Source organism: Clupea harengus, chromosome 14, assembly GCF_900700415.2.
Source record: "Clupea harengus chromosome 14, Ch_v2.0.2, whole genome shotgun sequence".
Classification (NCBI taxonomy): domain Eukaryota; kingdom Metazoa; phylum Chordata; class Actinopteri; order Clupeiformes; family Clupeidae; genus Clupea; species Clupea harengus.
Window position 1 is genome coordinate 20,438,005 of NC_045165.1, and position 26,516 is coordinate 20,464,520.

Genomic DNA, 26,516 nt, shown 5'->3' on the forward strand with positions numbered 1-26,516 from the left:
AAAGCGCATATTTTAGTGTGGTCGGGGTCAGGCCTGTCCGGCTTTTCATTGTAGAAACTGAAGAATGAATGACCTCTAGTGACCCTAACACTGAGCTGGGCCTCATATGCATCTTGGAATCCTTGTCATTGCCTAATGAATTATTGGTTTTTAAATCCAGCCTGGGGTCAATTATTAATCACTGACTGAAAAGACTTTAATTATTTTTCTGATAAATGGGGCCCAAATGTAATTCCAACACAGCTCCTTTGGCCAGAAATTCAGCTGAGCAATAATTTTGTAGTCTTTCAACCATAAAAAAGTTATTTTATTTAGTGAATCACTTTTTTGCTTTTGGCTGTAAGATGTGTTTTATGTAGCTCAAATGACTATAACATCTATTTCTTACAAGGTAATATGCTACAGACTCTCCTCATCTCAAAGGGAAATATCTCATGCCCTACTTTATAAAGATCGTAAGGCAAATAATGACAGTTCACAGAAACAGTGTATCAATCCCAACCCCATATAGTGTTCAAAGTCCTAACACCACAGTAAAATATGCGCTTAATTTACATACTGACAAAACGTCAAGAAATATTAGAGCACAGCCTTGCAGCCAAAGGTATTATTTGTTAATTACCTCTGTATTAGTCATGAGCCAGGTCAAGTGCATGAATTGCAGATATGTGAGTTGTGATTCATATTCAGAAAGCACTCTGGATCGATTGGTTATTCAAATATGCATGCAGCGATGGGATCCTATTACATCAGTGATATACAGACTCGACGTTCATTGACAGAGTTTCTGTTGATGTATCGAACAAGGGTGCAGTGAAGTGGAATATACTTCAATCTTCATGCTCAGCATGCTTCAACCTGTTACAAGAGATGTTAAATATGAATACAAAAACAGATTTTCACACACACAGATTGAACTCAGGTGATAGATGCTTCTCCTCCCTTCCCTCCTGCCCCCCCCCCCCCCCCCCCCCCCTTTCTATCTCTTTACAGGGCCAGCCTCAAGCAGATGGGTCTTCCCTTTTTGAACTGGGTTCTACTCAATGTGGTTTCTTCCTGTTAAAAGGGAGTTTGTCCTTGCCACCATCGCTGGAACCCATGGGTTATAGCCTCCCTGCTAGCAGGACAACCTCCCATGTCCTTGTGGGTCAAGTCCAGGTTGGCACTGTGCTTCCCACAATGCAGGCTACACCAGCCTGACTCTACGATAATGACAGAGACACCGTGCGCTTGGGCAAAGTCCAGAGTTTACAGAGCATATGAAGCCCCAAAGGAATATGATCACGCATTATATTACATGAGCTATGACTATGAGCAAACATAACATAGCTCCTTAAAAGCCTCTGACTGAAGGGAACATCTGTGCTGGTTAAATACAAGTCTTTATTTGTTTTTGCTTGGCCCAGTGTTTTCAGCGGCAGGAGTGGCTGTGTGGATTGTCTGTATGTGTGTGAGTGTATATAGTGTGTATGAACAGTTGTCTGTGAATGGGTGTGTCTGTACTAAATGTCTATATACAGAATGTTTGTGCTGTGTACTGTATGACATGTTTATATACATAAATGGATATACCTGTGCGTGCATGTGTGTGCTGGGTGTGTATATGAGTGTTTGAATGATATTTTCACTTACATAAATGAGTATGCATGTGTGTGTCTGTGTGTGTGTATGTGTGTGTGTGTGTGTGTATGTGCATAAGAATGAGTGTATGTGTCTGCATACGAGTGTGTATGTGTACTGGACGTTTGTATGTGTATGTAGGTGCGGAGTGTGTAGCCATCTGGTGGAGAAGAGTGGTTTGTTAGTGTTGAGGGGCAGCAGGCGAAGGGGCCATGTTCACGTAGCCTATCCCCCTACCCATGTGAGGCCATGGCCACTGCTTTTTCTGCTTCTGCGGGCAGGACTGAAGTCATGGATAGAGAAGGGGGTTATGCTTTAAGAACTAAGGAACCAGGGAAAACCAGACATGGAAAGCCTGGGGGAAAACAAACTCACTCTAACCCCCGCCCCCCCTTTTCACACACACACACGCACACGCTCTGTATTTTTCCCTCTCCCTCTCCCTCATACACCCACACTCACTCTCTCTCTCTCTCTCACACACACACACACATTCTTTGGGCTTCTTGGCAGTGCCATCTAAGGCAGAGTTAGGGTCAGTACCGTCACAGGGGGTAATCAGGTATTTCTTCAGAAATGGCCTACTGAAGCAGATGAAGGAGCAACTGGGTCACTCTCATGCCTTCCTTCCAAAGATTAAAGTTCCAATCTCTCCTCGAATGGTTACACTGTAGGCCTTACACCATTCTCTTGTGTTACAGGCTACACAAATACTACATTGTTCTTTCCATTTGAAACGGAACCATGGGCTCTGTCAAGCCTTTAATCCATGTCTGCCTCTGTTCTTTTCGTCTGTAAAGGGGGGGGGGGGGGGGGGGGAGAAAGGAGCCTTGGTTCTTGACTTCACCTTAGAATGCTGATTCCCGCTGCCCGGCACTCAACGGCACACTCGAGAGCATCGAACAGTGAATTCCTCTGGCGCCGCGTTGCTGCTGCTGTGGAGTGCTGGCCGACAAACAGCAGCTGCTAATTCGAACCACAAGCACGGGTGAAAATGAAGATTGCGTGCCTCTGAGACTGGAACTTTCCCAAAGAAATCTCAAACATCTCTTTTGATGTGATCTCTCCCTGTTCTAAACATCTGCACAGAGCACACGCATGACTCACGCATGTTTATCCCACTATAAGGTCTTGTGATGTGAAACAACTGTGCGCAAGCGTATGTTGCCCATTTCCACGACTATTTATAAAACACGCAGTTTACATACTTCAGCCAGGACTAAAGCCAGAAGAATTGTTTATGATTCTCCGTGGCCGGATATGAATGTCCAAATATGACACGTACGCTAGGTAACGCTAACTCTTCCACGTGACTGCTGCTTCCATGAAGTCAGATAGATGGTGCGAACCTGCTACTGTGTTCCCTCCGAGACAGCAGTTGTGGCGCGGTAGCCGACAGAGAGAGAGGGCTGAGTTTCTAGAGCTGATAACGTCAAGGAACAGAGTTGTTGAGCGGACACGGTGGAAGCGAATTTTTTTTTAAGCGAAATGCGACTCTATATTCTCAGTAGATAACAGGATCACTCTGGCAGCTGGAAGTTGGTGGGGCAGTGTTGAAAATTTGACGTTTGAAGGCTTGACGGCTTGACCCACACGTGGAACACAACGTAAAACTGCTCCCAAAAGTGGAAGGTTAGTATGAGATTCCTATTTGTGTCTTGTCTAGGGCAGCATGCTGTCTTAAGACTGCCAGTTAGCTTGACGCAAGTTTTGTTTGTTTAGTGATTTGTAAATGACTTTACATAATGTGCTGACAACTCATAAGCAGTGGGTCTGTTAGAAGGTTAATGTTCCTACTGCAAAAGAGTGATCTGTATGTTTGGCAAAATTGTCAAGTTACAATGTAAATTTCAGTCTATACAAATAATGATAGACTGACAGTTGTGTCATGTATTTAGAGGTTTCATCGGAAAAAAAAGACTTTTGTTTGTTAAGGAATGTTGCTTATCACGACAGGGTGTAGCTTCAATGAAAGAAAAAAAAAAAGCTACTAACGTATTTTTCTTATTAGCCTTGTATAGCCTACTGTGGGCTGAACGTCATGCTATGACTAAATAAATACAATCAATTTTACTTTAAAGGCTTATCGTTCCAAGGTGGCCCTGTCGAATAGTAAGTGTGTGGTAAGCCACGGTGATCCATCATTTTGCCTTTAGGGATCAGCAAAACAAGAAGCACCACTCTTATTAAAAGGACTGTAGCCCAAGTCCCGCGGAGGGACCAGACTATACACTGCGCTATTTCGTGTGACAGCACAAATATACAGTTGTTTTGTACGGCATGAGTGCCTGGCTTTTTATTCGCAGAACTTCAACTTTGATAAATAGCTTAATGTTACGCAACTTGTAAATATTACCGTGGAAAGTCAAACGATGTGTATGTCGTCATCAAAGAGATGCTGCAAAACAGCGTGTTCTCGTATTCTACAAGCTCGTCCTAGAAGAAGGAAATCAGAACATATTGAGTATAGCTTGAGTTGGCGTTAGATGTCGCGCTAAAATTAAAGGAGTTTTCAGTGCAAGTTTTCAGTGTTCTCTGGCAGCATGGCGTTTGTTTTCATGCGCTTGTACGTTGCGTCCTGCTGTGCTGCAAAATGAAGGTACCACACTGTTAGTTCTCTTGGGCTTTTGGAACTTACAGTATTTTGTTTCCAATTCGCCAGATGTATCCACCGTGCTGAACCTGATTTGGAATCAAATCGACTGGCCATTTTTTTTCTTATGTGTAGCATATCCCTAAATCCCAATATGAGACCACCCAGCGGTTTTCACAGGTGTTCTTGCTCATAAGGGGTTTTGCTCCTAGGGTGATTTAACTCTGGGCTCCTCCTGCAGACCTAGAGGACCCCAATGCAAAAACAGCTGGGAGGTTTTCATGTGTGAGTCAGTGTGGTGTGGGAAAGTGTGTTGGAGGGGGGTTCAACGGAATAGGTTTGTCCTCTGAGGAACCTATGGTTTTCATTATATCTGAAAAAAGTGTTGTGAAACCTGCCTGATCTCACCTTTATGAGAGTCTCTCTGTGGTGACAGAGGGACAGTTCTAGTACAAGCTTTCTGTCGCATCAGTAGTGCTCTTATTCTGACCAGCTCTGTGCTAACCACCTCAAGTGCCTTCCAAACCTTGTATCAATTCATCATCAGTTGCTTTAATTAAATGGTTTGAAAAGGAAGGGGCATTCCTAGTTACTTCCGGCTATTCTAATTCACAGTACAGTAAACTGCCCCAAAACTTTGAATGCCTTAATAGGGGTTAAGCTCTTGTTTGTATTGGTTTGTAAAGGACTGAGCGATAATTAGCAAGTAAAAAGGCAGTCTCTTAAGCAGAGTATGTTTTCTGTTAAACTTGCCGAAGAATCTGCACATGACTGCATTTTCTGTTCATTTTGGTTTGAGTAGATTTCTTTGGTTTGAAAGATTACTTTCACATCTGAACTCCCTCTGGCTCTGCTATCTTTGTAGCAGTCCATTTAAGAGTTGTCTGCTCGCCTCTGTAATATTCTACGTCTCATTTGCTTAAAGCCATGCATGGCGAGCTCATTTAGCAACCACATAAGGTGGCTGTTGAAAAAAAAATCTCCTATCTTATGAACTGCCTTTGTGGGAAGGAGTATTCTGCATCCGCCAGCCAGCGCTCTGACAGAATGACGGATCTAATGAGCAGACGGTTTCCTGCCCGTAGTGACTTGTATCATGAACCCGAAGAGGAACAAAAACAATCGGTTCTGAGGATATTTAAACATGGTGTTCTGTTCCTCTGCATTGGCTGCGTAGTGCTAGAGTGAGATCATGGGGCAAGTCGCTCGTCCAAAGATCATGCAGACACCAGCTATTCGTTTTTGGACTCCTAATCAGAATGCAAAGTATGATCCAGAAGGAGAAAAATGAGCCTATTTTTGTTATTGTTTTGTTTTTGTTGCGGTTTTGTTCAACAAAGACCAGATCATATCTCATTTATCGGAAGTGTTTGAAACGCAGTGCAGTACAGATTTGAAGGAGAGACGTCCTGCAGTATTAGATAATTTCTTGTTTTCTTTGTAGAAGGGTAAAGGCTATTGTCTTCCCAAATGATGCTGCTGGTGACGACGGCTGCTTGGCTTTTGTCACCCTCAGGTTTTGCCGTCAGGGAGCCAGGCTGTAAAACAAAATGAAATCATTTGCGGGCGTTCGGCTCGCTTGATTTATCGCGAGCTCACAGGGCCTTGGTATAAATTGCCACCTGGTGCTGAGTCACCTGGCTAAAGTGATGGTGTCTTTTGTCCTCTTTCACAGAATAGTTCTCATGTTTCAGCTGCTTCTCGAAACTGGCCCACAGGATCGAACTCCTTTTGAGAAAAGCACAGAGGGTTTCTTTTTAAACCAGGGCCCATTTACGGTTCTGTTTTTCACTTGAGTTTTTTTAAACTGAAGTAACTTTTCTAAAGGTATGCAGTATTCACTGTCCTGCTCTTTGTATATAGCTCTGTGTCGTCTTGTTGCAAAATGTAAAAAATCCAGTGGCTGCAATTGGAGCCAACCCAGAAGTCTACTTCAGTTTACCTGGAAGGGTTGCCAGAAAAATCCCAGTTTGCATTGAAAAACATTCTTCTCAGTGATTTGGTATTACTTTAGTCAGTGCAAGAAGAACAGACAACTATGACGTCTCAATGATTCCATTAAAAAAAAATCACAAGCACAAAAAGAGAGATTTGGAGAGCGCTCACACTCGCAATTATTTACTGGTTGCATTTAGCATGGAGGACCTCCAAAAAACTGAAACTCATCTCTACTGCCATTATCAATAAGTGCTATCCAACTCCCATTATGTAACCTCACCCCCATTGCAAATGAGAGTTTTGTTCAGTCTGTTTTTTGAGGCTTAAATAAAGATTTTGATTGATTGATTGATTGATTGATTGATTGACTGAATAATTGATTATTGCTCCACAGCAACCAGCCTTGTGCTTGTCCCCCGTCATGCCCCTTGAGAGATGAGGCACTGGGTGTGCGCCCTCCTCACGTGCCTGTGAAACTTGGCATGAGCCACTTCGTGCTGTTGCCCTCCGGTAAATGTTGATGACATGTTAATTGGCCGTAACGGTGATGGGCCAGCAGGCAGGGGCGTGTGGTCGGTGTATTATTTATGATTGGAAGCAGGCAGGCCCCATCTGTGTTGGTGTCGGGTGGTGATCAGTATTCAAAACATGCCATTGCTTCACTTCCTCGAAATCTCGTGTCTAGCCCATCTGTAAACCGTGGGGATGTTTGTTTTGAAGAGTCCTTGGTGAGATAATTGACCTTCGTCAAACTAAATGGTTTGTGAAGATGGTTTTGATTTTAAGCTCAAAGAAAGAAGGTGTACTTTCTTACAGAAGTAAACAGAGGAAGATGAAGTGACATTGAATACCCTGGGCCAGAGGGAAGAGGGAAAGGGAGATGGAGGAACACAGACAGGGTAATAACAAATGAATGTTCCTAACATGAGCAAAATCCTCAGCACAGAAGAGAAGAAGACCGAGAGGGACTGAGATGGGGACAGGGCGGAGACAAGGCGGGTACAGAGAGATGTGCAAGTCCCCTTATGCCATTGGATCCTTCTAGCACCCCCTGGCCTCCACGGGTGGGTTATCCCAATCGGCTTTAGGTTCAGTGATGCATGCAGTCACCGCCTCCCTTGTTCGCAGAGCACAGTAGTTTATTGTTTTATATCACCTGATACCTAGCACATAATGTTTTTGGATGCCCATGATTTCCCGGGGCTGGGAGTCTTGAGTGTAATAGACTGTACGCACAATTTGTTGGGTGTGCTCCTTGTCCGCATCATTCAATCAGTGTTCAAGTGATCAAGTCTTCGTCAACTATTACTTTTGCTCATTTGCTTTGATTGATCATGATTTATTTGCTTTTTTTTCCTGACAAAAGCTTGTAATAATGGGTATTTAAATGTACGATCACAGAATGTATGTAGAATCAATATAAAGGAAGTGTATTTAAATTCAAATACTATTGTTTAATTCCATATTTTTAACATTGAACACAGATTATCTCCTGTGAACTACGGATTTCCAATAAAGCCATCAAGGCCATCAAAATTGACTGTCTGCGGCATATTTGTTATACGTGTAGAACGTTAAGTGTGAAGGGGCTTTTATTTTTAAACATGGATTGAGATAAAAACGTGGAGAAGCAGAGAAGAGAGACAGACTTTTGGGGAGGAAGATACTTTGGAGGGAGCTAGCGACTAGGTCTGCCGGTCAGTAGTTAGAACGTGGTGTGCAGCCTGTTGAAGTTAAAATGCTCAATAAACTTACAACCTTGTGAATTCAGTTAAGCTGTGTTTCAGGTGTACCTTTGATGCCCCAGACATTTTAACCATTACATATACACTAACAGAAATAATACAAAAAAGAGGCAGCTGCGTTATTTGCGTTCATTTTTGTAACATGTTAATTATTTCAAATGAATTGCAAAAGTGAATGTGTTCATTTTGACAGCACTTATTTTAAATTAATTATGTGATTGTGCAAGCAACATAGCTAATGCTAATTAGCAACAAAGCTGTTTTATGTTAAACTGGAAAGTTGTCAGTAAAGGCAAGGGGGGTCTGACAATATGTAGCTTCTAACATTATAGTGTGTTACATTACAGTTAAGGTCATGTTGTGGTGATTCAAGATGACAAGGTAACTCGAAAAACAAGCAAGCTCCTAGCCAGTTAAGTTAATGTTATCCGACTGCCATGGCACCAATGTTAGTTTGTGTGTAGATAAATATCAGCTCATAGTTAGCGTTTAGGACACTACAGTACACTTCAGTTAGTAAATCATAAACATTTGTCACTGTCGTTTTGGTTTGTAATAAGCAAACGAGCCATTGAAGTTGCTTGATAACCTTGGCTAATCTTTTCTGAACCAAGACCTCAACAAAATTGTGGTTCATGATACAATATTTATCTCCTGTTGACTCTGTAACTCCTGTCTTATATGATTAAAAAAATGTTATGGCTGGTAACATTATTTAGCAGTGTAGGAAAACCTTGTTAACAACTCAACTGCCCTCTTTCGAATGTAGTGACAAACTGAATATGTGGAGAGAAGGCAAATACAACAGATGCTCTTCAGAAGAACAAAGTAGTTAAGGTGCATTATACACAATGAATGGAGAATAAGCATTGACTGATTCATATTTCTACAGCTGAGTGTGCATTGTTTGCCTATGTGTGCCAGAATGTCAGTGGATGAGGCCCTGCACCTTGTTAGATGATATTTATTGCTCATCCAAAAGGTGGTAGGAGAGTCAGTCCCTTCTTTTGTAGGGCAAAGTGTTAGCATCCATGTAATCGCATAGGTTACGCTATGCAACGGCCGACTGCTGCTGGGGCGCAGTCACATTAGCATTTTCTTCTGGCAGTCCCAAAAATGATTTCATGTCGGGCATGAACCCCCCTCAATAAGAACCTTTGTTTCCTCTGCTGTAAACGGCTCTTTTCGTGACCGGAAATGTGTTGTTTGCCTCATTGTAGAACAATCACTGAGCGCAGTGTGAACGTCAATAAGGTCGGGTTGAATCATTGTGCCGAAAAAGAATGACTTGATTGCCACACCCACTAATTACTCAACCCATTTATGCTTGATTGCACCCTCTCCTGTGTCACTGAAATTAGCAAATATTAGGTACCCCTGCCTATTCTCACTGAACGGTTACTGCTGCGGTGCTGAAATTAGGAACTGAACAGAGGAATTGAAGAAAACATACACCCACACACATACACACAGAGAGGTGTAGGTCTGAGTGAGCAGGCCTGAGATGAGTTAAGGCGCGCCAGGTCGGGGTGAAGGTCGGAGTGGGCTGTGGAGATTAGGAGGGAGGATAAACTGCCCGTCTGGAGGAATTTGTTTGGGTCAGCGGCCATGCTGCCCTGTGCGGTAATCACCATTTATCTCCCCAAGGATGCACAGGAGACACACAGATAAACTCCCCTCAGACACAAAGCTCTGCTCCTCTCAAACTCTTCTCTGTAGCACACAGCTCTGCTCCTCTTCAACTCCTCTCAGACACAAACCTCTGCTACTCTCAAACTCTTCTCTGCAACACACAGCTTCGCACTCTCTCATACTCCTCTCTTTAACACACAGCTATGCTCATATTTCATACTTCTCTCTTCAACACAAACCTCTGCTACTCTCAAACTCTTCTCTGTAACACACAGCTGTGCTCCTCTTCTCTATGACACAAACTACAGAAACTTGCATACACTAAAACATTTGAAAATAATGGGGCATCGCACACTACAAGATTTTATTAAGATTTTAGTGCCAGAGGGAGCAATGAATGCTCAGCCTTGCTTGATCTCTCGGGAAGCAGATGTAAACAAAATGCAACAACTTGCTGTAGTGACACTTTTCAGTGAGAAACCAAACAAGAAACCAGAAGGCTAAACAAGTGTGTATGGGAAAATGGTTTGGGAGATGCGGTCAACACAGGTTGAACTGGAGGTGAGATTTTTAACTGTTGGTATAATGTGTATAAAGCTCTGCTCCTTTCCTCTTCATAACACACAGCTCTTCTCCACTTCTCTATAACACACAGCTCTGCTCCTCTCCTCTATAACACACAGCTCTTCTCCACTCCTCTCTATAACACACAGCTCTTCTCCACTCCTCTCTATAACACACAGCTCTTCTCCTCTCCTCTCTATAACACACCGCTCTTCTCCACTTCTCTCTATAACACACAGCTCTTCTCCACTCCTCTATAACACACAGCTCTTCTCTACTCCTCTCTGTAACACACAGGTCTTCTCCACTCCTCTCTGTAACACACAGCTCTTCTCCACTCCTCTATAACACACAGGTCTTCTCCACTCCTCTCTGTAACACACTGTTCTGTTCCTCTCCTCTAAGACACACAACGATGCTCTTCTCATTCTCTTGTCAGTCTCAACCTGAATGGTCTTCTCTTTCTGCTGGGTTGGGGAAAATAAGCCTGGTCATGGTATTCCATAGCACGTAAGACTTATCAGCCTGCATGGTCTGTGTTTACATACCCTGGCTAATGCCAGCTATCAGCAAACAATGTCAACATCCAACAGCTGATGGGAGACGATTGATCAGTGTGTGAAGCCAGTTAGTGTGAGGTAGATAAAGGTAATAAAGGTTGTTGTTTGTTGACATTCGCAACCTTGAGGGAGGTGTTGGAATTTCTTGGGGATTTTAGTGAACCTAAAAAAATCAGAATGGTATGTGAGTGGTGAGCCGTATCAGAATGGTGAGCCACTAAAACACACTCAGAAGGCGATGCTTTTGTGATTCATGTGCTTTATTTCACTAACAGAGCGCTTCATTCTTCCATAGGACTAGTTGGAGATGTACACGGTGCACTTTGAGGCAGTGAATGCTATACTGCAAAATGAACTGGGCAGATTTACGTTGTGAGAGGTTATGTAACAGCTTATTCACAGAAGAAAAGAATGGCTTCCCTTGTTACCATTGTCTCTACTGTCTGCTATTTCATTTTCCAAACGGTGGCGTTGGCGATGCCTACTACTGGACAAGAGGGGGTGTTTTGTGTGGAGTCCCTTCCTGGCTGTGCCAGTGGCACGTGCTGTGAGGGGTACCACTGTCGTGTGTGTGTGTGTTTGTAGTGTGTTTGTGTTTTGTAGTGTGTTTGTTGTGTGTGTGTGTGTGTGTGTGTGTTTGTGTGTGTGTTTGTAGTGTGTGTGTGTGTGTGTGTGTGTCTTTGTTGCACATCCAGTGGCGGTTGGAAAAGACACACACAGAGAGATCATCCTGACATTTAGGGGTGATTCTGCCAAGTTTCCTCTCACAGCTGTGACTTGGACAGCCACACTGGGACACACTCGTATGTTTGTGGTTCCCTTACACAATAAAGGGGATGTCATACCTACGTCTTCATGAAGTTGATCAAAGCATCTTGGCCTCCGTCTTTTGTTTTTCTTTCTTCACAAGTTGAGCAGTTTAGCAGAGCTGGAGAGACATTTTGTGCTTCTTGGTACTCTGATCCCAGCATGAAGCCCTGTGCTGGTTTTGCTGCTGTGACGCGGTCTTTGTGTTGGCCTGTGTTTTTGTGTGTGTGTGTGTGTGTGTGTGTGTGTGTGTGTGTGTGTGTGCTTGTATGTTGTGTGAGGGTGTGTGTTTGTTGTATGTGTATGTATATTGTGTGTGTTTTTGCATGTTTTGTATGGTGTGTGTGTGTATGTGTATGTTCTGTGAGGCTGTGTGTCTCTTTCTCTTTCTCTCTCTCGCTCTCTCTTCCTCTTTTTCTCTCTTTCTCTCTCTCCTTTCTCTCTCTCTCTCCTTCTTTTTCTCCCTCTGCACTCTTATATGAGTATGTATAATCGCTGCCCTGCTCAGCTTGTTCACATGTAGTTAACCTGGCCCAAATGGCCTGGGTGTGAGGCTGGCATTAGCAGGCTCACGGGCTTCACTCCTAGTGGAGGGATGAAGGGCTGGCCCCCGTAGGCCACCTGTGGAGGGATCGACCCGCAGCACTGGCCATCGGCAGCTTGGAAGGAGACGGGAGATCCCTTCCCTCTTGGCTGGAGCGCTGTGGCAGAATGTCGGATCGTCTCCGGATTAGCGCTGCCGGAGAGCGGGGCGGAGCGCTGGGAACGGCTGGCACCTTCGTCCCTCCCGGTGCGAGGACAAGATGCGTGACCTTTTATCGACATTAAGAAAAAAACTCTTTCCCTCTTTCTCGTACTCTTTTGCGGGTTTTCTCTCTTTTTCTTTCCTTCTTTCTTTTTTCGGTCTAGCTCCCTCACTTCTCTCCTCTGTCTATCTATCTCTCTCTCTCGTGCTTTCTTCCTCCCCTCTCTCTCTCTGTCTATCTCTCTGTCTCTCCCTCTTCTCTGTCTGTCTCTCCACCTCTCTGTTGTTGGCAATTGGCAGCTTTGATGTTGACTCGTTAAAGGGATTCAAGGGGTTAAAGGGATGTAAGGTTGTAAAATGAAGCAATTTCCCCTGTTTTATTGGAGGCTGAGCTATTGCACACGCCCTCAACACACACACACACACACACACACACACACACACACACACACACACACACACACACACACACACACACACACACACACACACACATCAGAGCTGGTGCACTTGTTCTCTGTGCGCTGTCTCTGTCTCTATCTCTATGTGTCTGTGTCTCTGTCTCTGTCTCTCTCTCTCTCTCTCTCTCTCTGCCTGTCTGTCTCTCTGTCTGTGTCTGTCTGTCTGTCTCTCTGTCTGTGTCTGTCTGTGTCTGTCTGTGTCTATGTCTGTCCCAATCCATCCCTCCACTGCGCTCGTCTAGTGAGTGTCGTTTGGCACTGCCGTCCGTGCAAGCACGGCAATCCAGACTATTTTCATTTGTAGTTCCACGTTGGTGGAACGAACTGCCTAGTACTACCAGAGCAGGGGCGTCCCTCTCTACCTTCAAGAAGCTTTTGAAGACCCAACTCTTCAGAGAGCACCTCCCCTCCTAACTGGCACCTGACTAGCGCTTAACTTGCACTTCAGCAGTTACATTCCTGCACTTCTTTTTCCTTTTTTCTAGGTCGTTGTTTTTCTAATTCTCATGTAAAGTAGTATTTATTGTTACACCATGCTTTTTATTGCTCTTAGCTTGACTGTTCTCTCCCTTGTACGTCGCTTTGGACAAAAGCGTCTGCTAAATGACTAAATGTAAATGTAATGTAGAGTGATTTGCTCTCTGGGTAGTGTGAGGCCCTGTCAGCCTCTTCTGTTCCCAGTTAGCTGCAGCTGAGCCTGTGCCATGTTGTGTCATGTTGTGTTGTGTTTTTAGGTGATGCCTTAGATGGTGCTGAAAGTTCTGTAGTTGTTTACGGCCATAATAAGGCAATCAGCTGCCTATCTGTTCTACAGAGATTGCTTATAGTGGTGTTTTTCTCTTTTTTCTATCTCTCTGTGATGATCTCCAGTGTTTTGTTTTGTTTTGTTTGTTGTTAAGAATACCCTGTAAAGCGATTGAAAGTCCATGACCCACTGTCCAGGGATTCTGCAGACCAGTGATTTTGTTTGAGTTATTTTGAAGAAGGATCCTTTTAATATAGAAGGTTTAATAGCCTGTGACCAATTTGTGGCTGTTTTGACTCATCAGATTATCATTTTTGGTATTTCATTGAGAAGCCTTGTTTTATAGGTTGTGTGTGTGTGTGTGTGTGTGTGTGTGTGTGTGTGTGTGTGTGTGTGAAGCGGTCCTTTGTGTCTGGTTCCTCCCCTGAAGATTAACAGGGCTGCTTGCTTGGCCATCTCTGGCTAAGTGATACATTGTGGTGAGAGCAGTGAAATGATTAAGGCCTGAGTTCAGTCACGCGTTGGAAAAAAGGCGTCGGTGGTCGGGGATGAAAAAAGCTGCTTTGTTCGAGGATCCAGGAAATGAGCTGCCGTCCCAAGAGCAGTCTTTCCATCCCGACCGCCTGGGCCATCGCTCTCTGTCTAATTGCCCCTGGCTGCTCCATGTCACGACCGAGAGATGGTTGGGGGGTGGTGTGGGGGGTGGGGGTGTAGATCCGACCGTGTCCTGATGCCACTTCACAACAGCAGCCTGAAACCCCGACATCCCCCTGAACACGAGCCAAACACATCCATCCAGCAAGACAGCTCTCTGACACCAGATATGACATGAGAAATAGATATTACCTCTGGTAAACACTGCTCACTCACTGTTACACACCACTGACATCGCCCCCCCCCAACTGTATACTTTCCATGCTCTGTTCATGTACATGGCTCTATAAGTTTCATAAAAGCATACGGTGCAGAACATTCGTGATCAACTGCGTGATGCATCATTTTTGCATGCCCAGATTGATGAAGCCTTTTGTGTTTATTTATTTATTTTATTTTTTTGTTTGTTTTATGGGCTAATTCATCTTGTGCGTGGCCCCCTTTAGCTGTAAGGGGGAATAAAGTGGTGGCAGAGAGGATGCTGTCTGAGCCACACTGGGCCCCAGAGATAGCTTGCCATGCAATTAAGTGCTTTGTTTTCACGCCTGTGGAGCATCTCACTGCCTCGCAGCTCTAAAAGCCACTGCTTCAGAGCAAGCTACTAGTGTTTGAGATCTGCCTGAATATGACTCAACGGGGAAACGGTGTGTTAATACTTAGACGGACATTCATTAAGTTTAAAGAGCCACATGTGGCTGTTTGTCAAGTGATTGATGAGGCCCTCCGCTCTATTATTCCACCCAGCCATGTGTTTGTTTCTTAGTGAGATTTGTTTCTTCTCATTTATCATTTATATTTAAGCCAGAGCTACTGTCACTGGAAAGAAATATGTTGTTCAGCCAAATCTCCAAAAAGTCAATGATCTGAGGACGTGAGGGGTATTTGGGACTAGTGAGATGCCACTGTTGTGCATCGGTGGGGTCAAAGGCAGGGGCCCACTGCTGGACAAGGAGCTACAGGAATTCCAGTGGGATTGGAGTTAATGAAGTGAAACCCAGAGAACATTGTAGAATATTCTGTAAGAGGGGCACTGAATTCCTCACTTATTACCTGCTAGACTTGACTGCTGTGTGTGTGTGTGTGTGTGTGTGTGTGTGTGTGTATATATGTGAAATCTGGTGCTGGTAATCTCCAGTTTGGCTGCTGTTTGTACAGATGGACTCCTTATGCTTCTGTACTGGCGTACAGTCACAAACAACACTGGGCTCGGATGTGAGGTGAGATGTGAGCTAAATGGCCGCTAAAAGTAGAGACAATACATAAAACTCCTCTATCCTCATCTTCCTCTTTCTCCCCTGGGTGCTCTTCTTCGGCCTCACCACAGAGACAAACCAAGCTGCCTTTCTCTCTCCTGGTATGGTGTCACCAGATGGGTATTTAGAAGCCTAGCATCTCTTCGGGCTCAGGTTAACTGCACACAGACGTGATCAGCTAAACTAAACCAAACCCAACTTTTCTTCACAAACAGAGACCAGCCCAGCACCCCTCCCTTCCTCCCGCGTGCGTCCCGCCCCGAGATGGACACCAAGTTGGCCATCAGCAAGGAGATCTTCGCGCCCCATGACGAGAAAATGCTGGTGGCTGTGCAGGTGAAGAGGAGGACCAAGAAGAGGATCCCCTTCCTGGCTACCGGCGGGCCGGGAGACTACTCCACCTTCATCTGCATATCAAGTACGTCTCTCTTCCCCAATTCATCTCTCTCTTCTTGTCTCTCCTCTTCTCTGCCTCACTTTCCTCTCCTCCTTTCTCTTATCTATCCTCATCTTTCCTCTCCTCTCCTCTTCTCTCTCACTTTACATCTCCTCTCCTCTCCTTTCCAATGATATCCCCATGTTCTCCCGTCTCTCTGACACGTTGGTCACTATGTTAAAAAAGCACACACACACACACACACACACACTCACTCTCACTCTCACTCTCACTCTCACACTCTCACTCTCACTCTCACTCTCACTCTCACTCTCACTCTCACTCTCACTCTCACTCTCACTCTCACTCTCACTCTCACTCTCTCTCTCTCTCTCTCTCTCTCTCTCTCACTCTCACTCTCTCTCTCTCTCTGATGTAATCTAAACCATCACACACTCCACTCTCTGAGGTATCTGTGGTGGTAGTAGTATCTGCAGGCTGACTGGATGAAAATGCATCGTCAAGCTGACCGCCCCACAGTCTCTGTATGTAGCACCCAGGAGCCCGTGTATTACCTGTCTCCGATCGCTCCGTGTTCCTTTATGTTCTTGCAGTGTTCTTCCAGTGTTCTAGCCACAGGTAAAAGCACATGCACTCGACCCCATGGCATGCGCTAACACACTGGATGTGGGTGTTGAAGTTTACTCTCACCCCCTGAGGAGGGTAGGGATTGTGATGTGCTTAAGCCAATAAAGCTGTTGGAGATTAGCCTCCCTGTGTGTGTGTGTGTGTGTGTGTGTGTGTGTGTGTGTGTGTGTGTGTGTGTGTGTGTGTGTGTGTGTGTGTGTGTGTGTGTGTGTGTTCCTTATCTGCCGCAACTGACTCACCACCCACAGAATCCAGTCACTTTTTCAGTAAGCATTTGTTTTAATCGGCTACTTAATGCTCTGGGAGATACATTTTCTGTGTGTGTGTGTATGTCTGACTGTGGGTGTGTATACAGGGCTGTAGACTGCGACCAAAATGAATATGCAAGTTAAAATTCCAGTTAGTTGCACCAGGTATAAAAAGCCCTGGTATAAATACATACATACATACATACATACATACATACATACATACATACATACGTGTGTGTGTGTGTGTGTGTGTGTGTGTGTGTGTGTGTGTGACTGTGTGTGTGAGTCAGGGGGGTATCATCCCCTGTGGACAATTATTTTAATTGTGGAAGCTAAATGCACCATTTTCCCCATTTGTGAGACAGAAGAGGAAAGCCTAAAGGCAGTGATGTTAACAGGCTATCATAGCGTGTGCTAAATTGCAACTTCGCAACTGTCAAAACACACACCAGAGCTGGAGCCTTCAAAGCACCAGCGGGGCAGGAGCATGTTCTCAGCGTCTAGGGTAGACCACTTACTTTGCAAGCCAGTAATCTCTGTTAGTCATTCCAACCCTCTCTCCATCCCCACTTCCTCTTGTGTATTGTCATAACAAAACAAAACCAGATTTAGATGAATTAGATCACACTCTCTAATCATTTACACTAATGAGGATGAGCTAGAGGCTTTGAAGGGCCGAGCTTGCACTTGTGCTATATGAGCGTGTTTTTCGGCTCGTTCTCGTTCAGATTATAATGTATAGCATCATTGAGTAGCCTACTGTTTTTGACATAGAAATGACATAGGTGCGTTAGCTACATAACTTGTATTTTCCCAAAGAGATTTCTCGATTGTGTCTCTTTTTTCTTTTTCTGACCATTATATAGAGATACTAGAAAATATCATAAAACATCAACCACAACTACTGCAAATGTGTAAGTTATTATTATTATTAATAATTATTATATTATTATTAGTGCTGTCAGTTTAACGCGTTATTAACGGCGTTAACGCAAACCCATTTTAACGCCGTTCATTTTTTTATCGCGAGATTAACGCGATTTTTTTTTAATTATTCTGTTTTTTTTTTTGTTTTTTTTTAGATTAACGTTCTTTTAGGCCTCACAAACTGTGTAGTAGGCTAACATTACGGTTTGAGTGAATGGTGAGCGCGATACGGCAAATTGGATGATAAAAAGCTTCTGAATGGAAAGTTTACTTTTAAAAGTTGTGTTGTGCAAAAGAAGCAAGCTTCACTGTTGTCTGAAAATGGCAGGCAGCTGGCTGAAAGCAAAGAAGTCGTAGGCTTACCTTTTATTGGTAACCTAACTGTTACGGTTCATTGTTTCTTAAATAAGAGGCCTGACTGCTATGTTCCCAGCAAACTTGAAAAAAAGAAAACATTAAGCCATGGTTTAACTGCACTATAGGCTGAGTCCTTGTTTACCTGAAATGTGCACTTTATAATTTTATTTTGTACCGCCCTGTTTGGCAATGTTGGTTTTCAATAAAATAAAACATTTGCTTAAAGCAAGCCAATCCACTTTTCCATGTTGATAAGGGCATTCAAATAAAAATAAAACGATGGAAAAAATAAATAAACAAAGTGACATTTAGAATAGATACAAATTTGCGATTAATCGCGATTAATTTTGAGTTAACTATGACATAAATGCGATTAATCGCGATTAAATATTTTAATCGTTTGACAGCACTAATTATTATTAATAATAATAATAATAATAATAATAATAATACATTATTCTTTGAGATACATTTCATAGCAGTATGAAATATGTACAAATCAACAAGACTACATTAGAAGTAAGCTAGGTTACCGCTGCAATGGCTAACTTTTTTTGGCATAACATGGACAGTGTTGATTACCATTGATATTCTGAGAGCCAAAAGGGGCTCCCCCAGCTTCGGGCGTCGCTGGTATGAGTGGATATCTGTTTGTGTGTGTGACAGAGACAGAATGTTTGGTTTAGTGTCGTTTGGGGTATTTCAGATGATTCAATAATGCAGGAGACTGCGGAAAAGAAATCGTACGAGTCCAATTCCGTCTCCAAAAATTATTTAAATTGGCCTTGTACAATTTCCTTTCAGCAGGAGTGGTGCTAAATTGGAAACCTAATTAAATGTGTCCACCACAAAAGCCTAATCGGTATGTGCCTAGAAGAAAGGAAGCCAAACGGAGAGATTTACCAATAAGTCAAAATGAAGTCCTTTCCGCCACTCAGCCATCGTGGGCTCCTGCAGTCTCTCAGTACGATTAAGTCTTCCTTTCCTTGAGTTCTAATTAATGTTTACCGAGAGCAGAATCCAAATCCCTTTTTCTGACATCAGAATAAACATGAGTTGTCTCAGTCACCGTCATTGCAAAGACACTTAAATTTAGCCTTGCTCTCACAGACCTATGCCACATTAATTTAGCTGCTAACGCTACATTTTTATTCCTTTATGGTAGCATTCACACAGATCTCAATCTCTGTCCCCTCGTGTCTCTCTCTCTCTCGCTCTCTCTCTCATTGAAATTCCCGGCCTCTTCTCATCTAATCAGCCTTGAGTCAGTACGTGGCACTAAATATTCCAGGCCTGTCTAGGTAACCATTTCAATTAGGTTTTTATTAATCTCAAGACTGGACTCTGCTCTTTGAAAGGCATTGCAGTCTGAACTACATGCCCTCTCCCCACTGTTTCACCCGGGGCAATTAAGAGCTTGATTGGAGGTTGTTTTGTTCTGGGGTATTAATTCTCCAGAAGCCTGTAAAGACCAAGGCCAAGTAGCTACAGCTTAGGCAGCTTGTACTGATGTGACACATGATTGGTCCATTTATTTTGTGTTTAGCTGCAGTCAGTGTCCAGGCAGATTCTTTTTTAACAATGCATGGCTTAAGCTTAAATGCATTTCCCCTGTAGGAATGGAGATTATTGACCTGTGGGTGTGTTTGCAGTCATAAATAACCACCTCCTCTTCTAAAGGGAGAGCATGTATTGGTGTGGTATGTCGTGTCATAAGGCCTCAGTCATCTCCTTGGGCAAGTGAAGCTATCTTAACACTCTTTTGTTTCTTTTCTCACTGGCCTCAAAATGGGGTTGTTCTGAGCCTTCTCCTCCTACTCTCAGTACTCTTCACAATGGCACTGTAAGAATATAGGATATACTGTAATTTCTTACAGCACATATGTCGTTTCTCTCTGTTCTGGGTGCACCTTGATGTGTTATAATATCTACGTAATCTAGGTTGTTGGTTAAGATTACCTGCATGAAATATTGAGAGGTTTGGCCGCTGTGTGAAGTCCCCAAACAACAGCACAAGGAATTTTTCCACAAAGACCCTTTCCTGTGTGTAACAGAAATCCCAGTACATTCATATCCTACTATGGAGCTGACTTTCAAATCGACCTGGGCCTGATCAATCCAGCGTTGAGAAGGGCAGATGTGTGGATTCAGTCCTCAACCCGTGAGAAAAGAACATCTGAAAATAGATCTCATTTTCTCCTCCGTTTCACCTAGACAACAGCAAGATTAAAAGATTTCTCAGATTTCTACATGAACTAAATTTCTCAACAGGTCCCAAAGTTTTTACTAAATGTTTAGACATCTAGAGGAGTAGCTAGGAGATCTTTTTGTCAGTTATGGTTTTCATAATAAAGTGCCTCATCTCATTTCTGTCTCAAACTGTTTCTACAGTAATTTAGAAGAAATATCTGTGATTAAATTGACACATAATTGAAACAATATTCACAGCTAGGTCTCCTGAGCTATCAATTATCCATCTTTGAAAAAGATTTCCTGAAAAAAAATTTGCTGCGGGAAGGCTCATTAACGTCCCAGCCTGGAGGGGACGGAGAAATGGCGGATCAGGGTCTTATTCAGGCCACATCTGGTGCAGCGTGGGCAGCTTGCTGAGATCTTGACAGTCCAAAAATGAAGAAAAAAAAGTTACAATTTTTTTACGGGCTCCAAAGAATGGTAGCACAGCATCAAATATGAAAGAACAATTCAGTAAAATACAGGTAAAGTTGAGCAGCAGTGAAGACAGAGCCTTCAGTTTATCTTTCAGATTGCATCTCAGTCCATTGTGAGGATGATTCGCGGGGATCATGTGTGGGTATAATTGCTGCTTGAGTGATCCACAGTGAACACTGAAACATCTTCCATGGGTTCACTCCATCAGTGAATGTTCACTGCAGTTGAATTTGAAGAGTATGGTAAACCCTCTTTACTGCAGTTGAATTTGAAGAGTATGGTAAACCCCCTTTACTGCAGTTGAATTTAAAGAGTATTGTAAACCCCCTTTACTGCAGTTGAATTTAAAGAGTATGGTAAACCCCCTTTACTGCAGTTGAATTTAAAGAGTATGGTAAACCCCACTGGCCCCTTCTGTCATCTTTCTCGTTCTTTCCTCAAGACCCGTCTGACTCATTGGAGAAATGCCAGTTTGGTGCTACCCCCCCACACACAGACGGGCACCCTTGGCTTCTTCTGTCATCTTTCTCAGGCTTTCTTCTCTTCTGGCTTGTGTTACCAGTGGAGAAATGTGATGCTCCTCATGGTTCATTAACACGTGTGATTATCACAGCCTGTCCACTGGCACTGACCTCTGTGCTGACACGTGATGAGATGTGTTCCGTTTTGTTCTGATGTGTTCTGTTGTGTTGCGTTCTGCCCGGCAACAAAGACCCGGGGCACCCTCAGCAGGAACAGGGGTTCTGCCACTGGATCTCATGAAGCCTTCAGCTCCTCTGCCGTGCCATGTGTGTGTGTGTGTGTGTGTGTGTGTGTGTGTGTGTGTGTGTGTGTGTGTGTGTGTGTGTGTGTGTGTGTGTGTGTGTGTGTGTGTGTGTGTGTGTGTGTGTGTGTGTGTGTGTGTGTGTGTGTGTGTGTGTGTGTGCTTATGCTTTAGTAGCTCCACACAAGACGAGGCCAATCTGTGCGTCTGGATGCTTTCTCAGGCAGTGTGTGTGTGTGTGTGTGTGTGTGTGTGTGTGTGTGTCTGCGCATGTATGTGTGCTTATGCAATAACGTGCAAAGATGCTTGGGGGGCTGATCAGCACGCTCCAGTTTTGAGCGGCCGCTGGCCAGACTACATTGGCCCGCTCGCCACAGAGCGTGACAGAAGACGGGAGGGGATGACCACATCCTCACCACACACTCCTCCATATCAACAGCCATCTACCCTGTGAGGAATCACGTGGCCTGTCACTGTATGTCCTACCCGTTCATATGACTTCTGTTGTTTCTGTCCCCTTCTTTCACATGAACAACAACATGCTTCGGACGCACCAAAGAATGTTGTTATGTAGTCTGACCACTCGCCCACCACCTCTTAGTGCCGTGGCTGCATTCAGGAGCTACATTTCTCACGCGACACTTCTTCAGTCCTTTTCTGCTGTGGCTGTCACGTGACGCCATGACAGTGTGCTTCCTGTGTTTCTTCAGGACCGCAGCAACAGAAACCCTTATCAGAAAAGGGGAAGCGTTAACAAACACTTTAGAGATGGAGCACGAATAGAGGAGGTGAGCTGGGGATCGGAGGAAGCAATGCTGTCTTAGGTTTACAGCATTTGTAGACATGTCAATGCACTGTTATGTTATTTTGTATGTATTGGCGGCTCCAACCATTCTGTGGTTGCTGCCAGGGATCCTTGTTCAGACCCTATAGGCCCAGTACGTACATCGAAACCTCTCTGCTTTGATGCACTGTTAGTTTAGTTTAGTGTAGTGGTCAGTCACACAAACTACACCCTCCAATCCGTAACCGAGGAGGGATATAGGGGTGGTAGTCTTTGGCCTGTGGTGTCTCAGTGGTTCTTGCCAATGAGGTGAGTGTCCTGACCTAGTGTTGGAGTTCTTTTGCTGATTCTGTGAAGTCTGGAGAATGGTCTGAGGATGCTTCATGCACCCGTTCTGCTGCTTGTGCTTCCAGATGAGGTCATTGTTCAGCTAGCTGTGATGGACCTTTTATGGTTTGTTCCTGCCCTGAGTAAATAGCTGTGGACAGTTGCTGTGTGTGCATATTTGTTTGTTTTCTATTTCTTTTACTGTTAGGGGCAGCTGTGCAGGAGCCCTTTAAGTCACTGTGTGTGTTTGTGTGTGTGTGTGTGTCTGTCTGTGTGAGCGTGTATGTGCTTGTGTGAGTGTGTGTGTCTTTTGTGTCTGTGTATGTGCGTTTGCGTGTCAGCATCAGAGCAAATCTGAGTGTAGGGCTCTTTTCTAAGTGAAGTAGCATCCTTCACTTTTCCTCAGGATCAGTGTTCTCTGTCTTGGCCGGATGCAGAGCCAGTCAGTCCGTCAGCCAGATAGCCACCCCTCCGCAAAATTAAGGGCTCAGGCACGATGATGCGTAGTGTTTTTCTGTCTAAAGGCCAACAGCACTTCTGCTTTAAGTCTGCCTGCTGTTCGTGGACATTCAGTAATGTTCAAAAGCTGCGTGTGTGTGTGTGTCCAGGGGTGCAAACTTGACACTTTTTGGCGTAATTCACCGCTACCTCATTTTCCAAACTTTTTTTTTTACAACTGTTAATAAAATAATGGGCAACGACTGGCCCATAAAGGAGGTTCATATTCTATACTGACACTGGGCTGGCCCAATCACATCTCTTACTAGGCCCCACCCTCCCCCTCTGTCCTCACTGTTTCTGTGTCAGATGTTGTGGTTAGAGCTTAAGAGCTAGATGAGGGTGTCAAAATGGATAAGCAAAAGTGCAAGGGGGGGTGCAGAGAAGTTGCAGGGCAAAAATAAATAAATAAATGCAGAGGCGGATTCTGTGCACAAATGTGCAAAACTAACAGACATGTTTGCTGAAGGGTGGCAGTAGCTTCAGCTTCTATAGTACCCGACATTATGCAGCAACGAGTGGAACTTGAAGGAGGAGAGGTGGCTGGCCATGGCCACTGGTAGAGGAGGAGGACGAGGGACAGAGAGCGCAGGAGCACTCCTTGCTCCATTATCTCACCACACATAGCGGTCCTCCGTGTCTCCACACGGCAAACCCACAGCAGAACCTAAGTTCTCTCTGTTCTGTATGATGGTCTTTCTCTTCATCTATAGTTACATTTCAGTGATAGGAAGGTAGAATACACAACTTAACACAATGGGTGTGCCTGGGGGTTTAGTTCAAGATGCAGGTGGAGCGTGTAAGGAAGGGGAACAGTATGGGGTTTTCCTAGATATGAAAGGTGAGAAGATCTGCAGACAAGGAGGGTCTGGCTGACCATTTGAATGCTAATGAACGTGGCACAAATGTGGTACATTCTTGTGGGGGAGGAATTCACATGAGTGGCAACTCTTTAGAAAGTATATGAAAAACACCAATATTCTTCAAGGGGTAATAAAGTGCTTACATTTACAGCAACAGGCAACAAAGTTGTCCTGTGTTTATTTCAGCCTGGTCTGGTGGTAACTATTGGGATATATATGGTGTGGATTATTGTTATTACTACTGTATCTGTGGGGTAGATCTCCAGCTACAAGTTCATGACCCTTGATCCTTCTAGGGGGTTCAGATCTGTCACCCTTTTCACCACTGGTGAGTTTGCACCCCTGGTGAGTTTGCACCCCTGGTGTGTGTGGGTGTGCTTCACAAAGACTTGAGGGACACTAAGTCTTCTGAAGAGCTCATTTAGGGGGGACTTATTTGGTGATGCATGGATGGATTGGTGAATCAAAACTCGCTTCAGGCATCATGTTCCCAGCTTGAAGTAGGACTGCCTTGTGTGCTCGTGTCTGGTGAGTTGGCGGGGATCACGTTCCTTATCACAGCTTATCAGTGAAACCCTAGCCTTCGAGACACTTTGGTCTTGACGGGCAGAAACAGCTTCATTCAGCTTGTAGGCTCCATCTTGTCAATGAGGGTTTGGTTTGACTGTGCACCCCCCAGGCCTGAGATATTACATTGTGTGCTGAATGAAACATCCCTGCGCTCTGTTTCAGAGACCCTGCCAGGCGGAAACTAGAACAACGATGGTATTCACAAGAAAACTGTGCTTTTTACATTGAACGCCATTAAAATCACCAAGTGATGTTTTTAATTTTTTATTTGTCTCGTTTTTGCTTTTTTGTTTGCTTTTAGGTTATCCTTACATTACATGGTGTACATTACTGGTGTAAGACCAAATGTGACCTGGAAGGATTCTGCTGGTGTTATGATGCTATAATCTATATAAGTTATATAGTCTTATGTATACTCCTACGCACAAGACTATGTTTAGGTCTGTGCATGAGCAAATTTGGTCACCAGGACTGTCCACGCAGGACTTTCCACACAGCACCAAAATGTTGTGTTTGCGTTGACTGCACATGTGCCTGCAAGTTTTAAAGCGCTGGCTCAGGGTCAGGAGAAAAGCTAAATCCATTTACACAATCTATTCATTTACCAGTGGCAGTACGGATGCACATTGTCATTAGTGTGTTTAAAGAGTATGGTAAACCCCACTGGCCCCTTCTGTCATCTTTCTCGTTCTTTCCTCAAGACCCGTCTGACTCATTGGAGAAATGCCAGTTTGGTGCTACCCCCCCACACACAGACGGGCACCCTTGGCTTCTTCTGTCATCTTTCTCAGGCTTTCTTCTCTTCTGGCTTGTGTTACCAGTGGAGAAATGTGATGCTCCTCATGGTTCATTAACACGTGTGATTATCACAGCCTGTCCACTGGCACTGACCTCTGTGCTGACACGTGATGAGATGTGTTCCGTTTTGTTCTGATGTGTTCTGTTGTGTTGCGTTCTGCCCGGCAACAAAGACCCGGGGCACCCTCAGCAGGAACAGGGGTTCTGCCACTGGATCTCATGAAGCCTTCAGCTCCTCTGCCATGTCGTGCCATGTGTGTGTGTGTGTGTGTGTGTGTGTGTGTGTGTGTGTGTGTGTGTGTGTGTGTGTGTGTGTGTGTGTGTGTGTGTGTGTGTGTGTGTGTGTGTGTGTGTGTGTGTGTGTGTGCTTATGCTTTAGTAGCTCCACACAAGACGAGGCCAATCTGTGCGTCTGGATGCTTTCTCAGGCAGTGGGTGTGTGTGTGTGTGTGTGTGTGTGTGTGTGTGTGTGTGTGTGTGTGTCTGCGCATGTATGTGTGCTTATGCAATAACGTGCAAAGATGCTTGGGGGGCTGATCAGCACGCTCCAGTTTTGAGCGGCCGCTGGCCAGACTACATTGGCCCGCTCGCCACAGAGCGTGACAGAAGACGGGAGGGGATGACCACATCCTCACCACACACTCCTCCATATCAACAGCCATCTACCCTGTGAGGAATCACGTGGCCTGTCACTGTATGTCCTACCCGTTCATATGACTTCTGTTGTTTCTGTCCCCTTCTTTCACATGAACAACAACATGCTTCGGACGCACCAAAGAATGTTGTTATGTAGTCTGACCACTCGCCCACCACCTCTTAGTGCCGTGGCTGCATTCAGGAGCTACATTTCTCACGCGACACTTCTTCAGTCCTTTTCTGCTGTGGCTGTCACGTGACGCCATGACAGTGTGCTTCCTGTGTTTCTTCAGGACCGCAGCAACAGAAACCCTTATCAGAAAAGGGGAAGCGTTAACAAACACTTTAGAGATGGAGCACGAATAGAGGAGGTGAGCTGGGGATCGGAGGAAGCAATGCTGTCTTAGGTTTACAGCATTTGTAGACATGTCAATGCACTGTTATGTTATTTTGTATGTATTGGCGGCTCCAACCATTCTGTGGTTGCTGCCAGGGATCCTTGTTCAGACCCTATAGGCCCAGTACGTACATCGAAACCTCTCTGCTTTGATGCACTGTTAGTTTAGTTTAGTGTAGTGGTCAGTCACACAAACTACACCCTCCAATCCGTAACCGAGGAGGGATATAGGGGTGGTAGTCTTTGGCCTGTGGTGTCTCAGTGGTTCTTGCCAATGAGGTGAGTGTCCTGACCTAGTGTTGGAGTTCTTTTGCTGATTCTGTGAAGTCTGAAA

At 44.4% G+C, this 26,516-nt stretch overlaps 1 protein-coding gene across 3 annotated transcripts in view; it reads left to right on the forward strand.

Moving 5' to 3' along the window:
• Positions 1 to 2,840: 2,840 nt before the first annotated feature.
• The window catches only part of stxbp6 (syntaxin binding protein 6 (amisyn)), a 91,223-nt gene continuing 67,547 nt past the window's right edge, over positions 2,841 to 26,516 (forward strand). The window contains exons 1-3 of one of the 3 annotated variants that reach the window (XM_031580875.2): positions 2,841 to 3,252; positions 15,220 to 15,281; positions 15,533 to 15,735. In XM_031580875.2, the coding sequence (XP_031436735.1) occupies positions 15,220 to 15,281; positions 15,533 to 15,735 (265 nt within the window). In that variant the 5' untranslated portion in view covers positions 2,841 to 3,252. The remainder of the gene's footprint in view (positions 3,253 to 15,219; positions 15,282 to 15,532; positions 15,736 to 26,516) is intronic. The other 2 variants (XM_031580876.2, XM_031580877.2) reach the window with 2 other exon arrangements.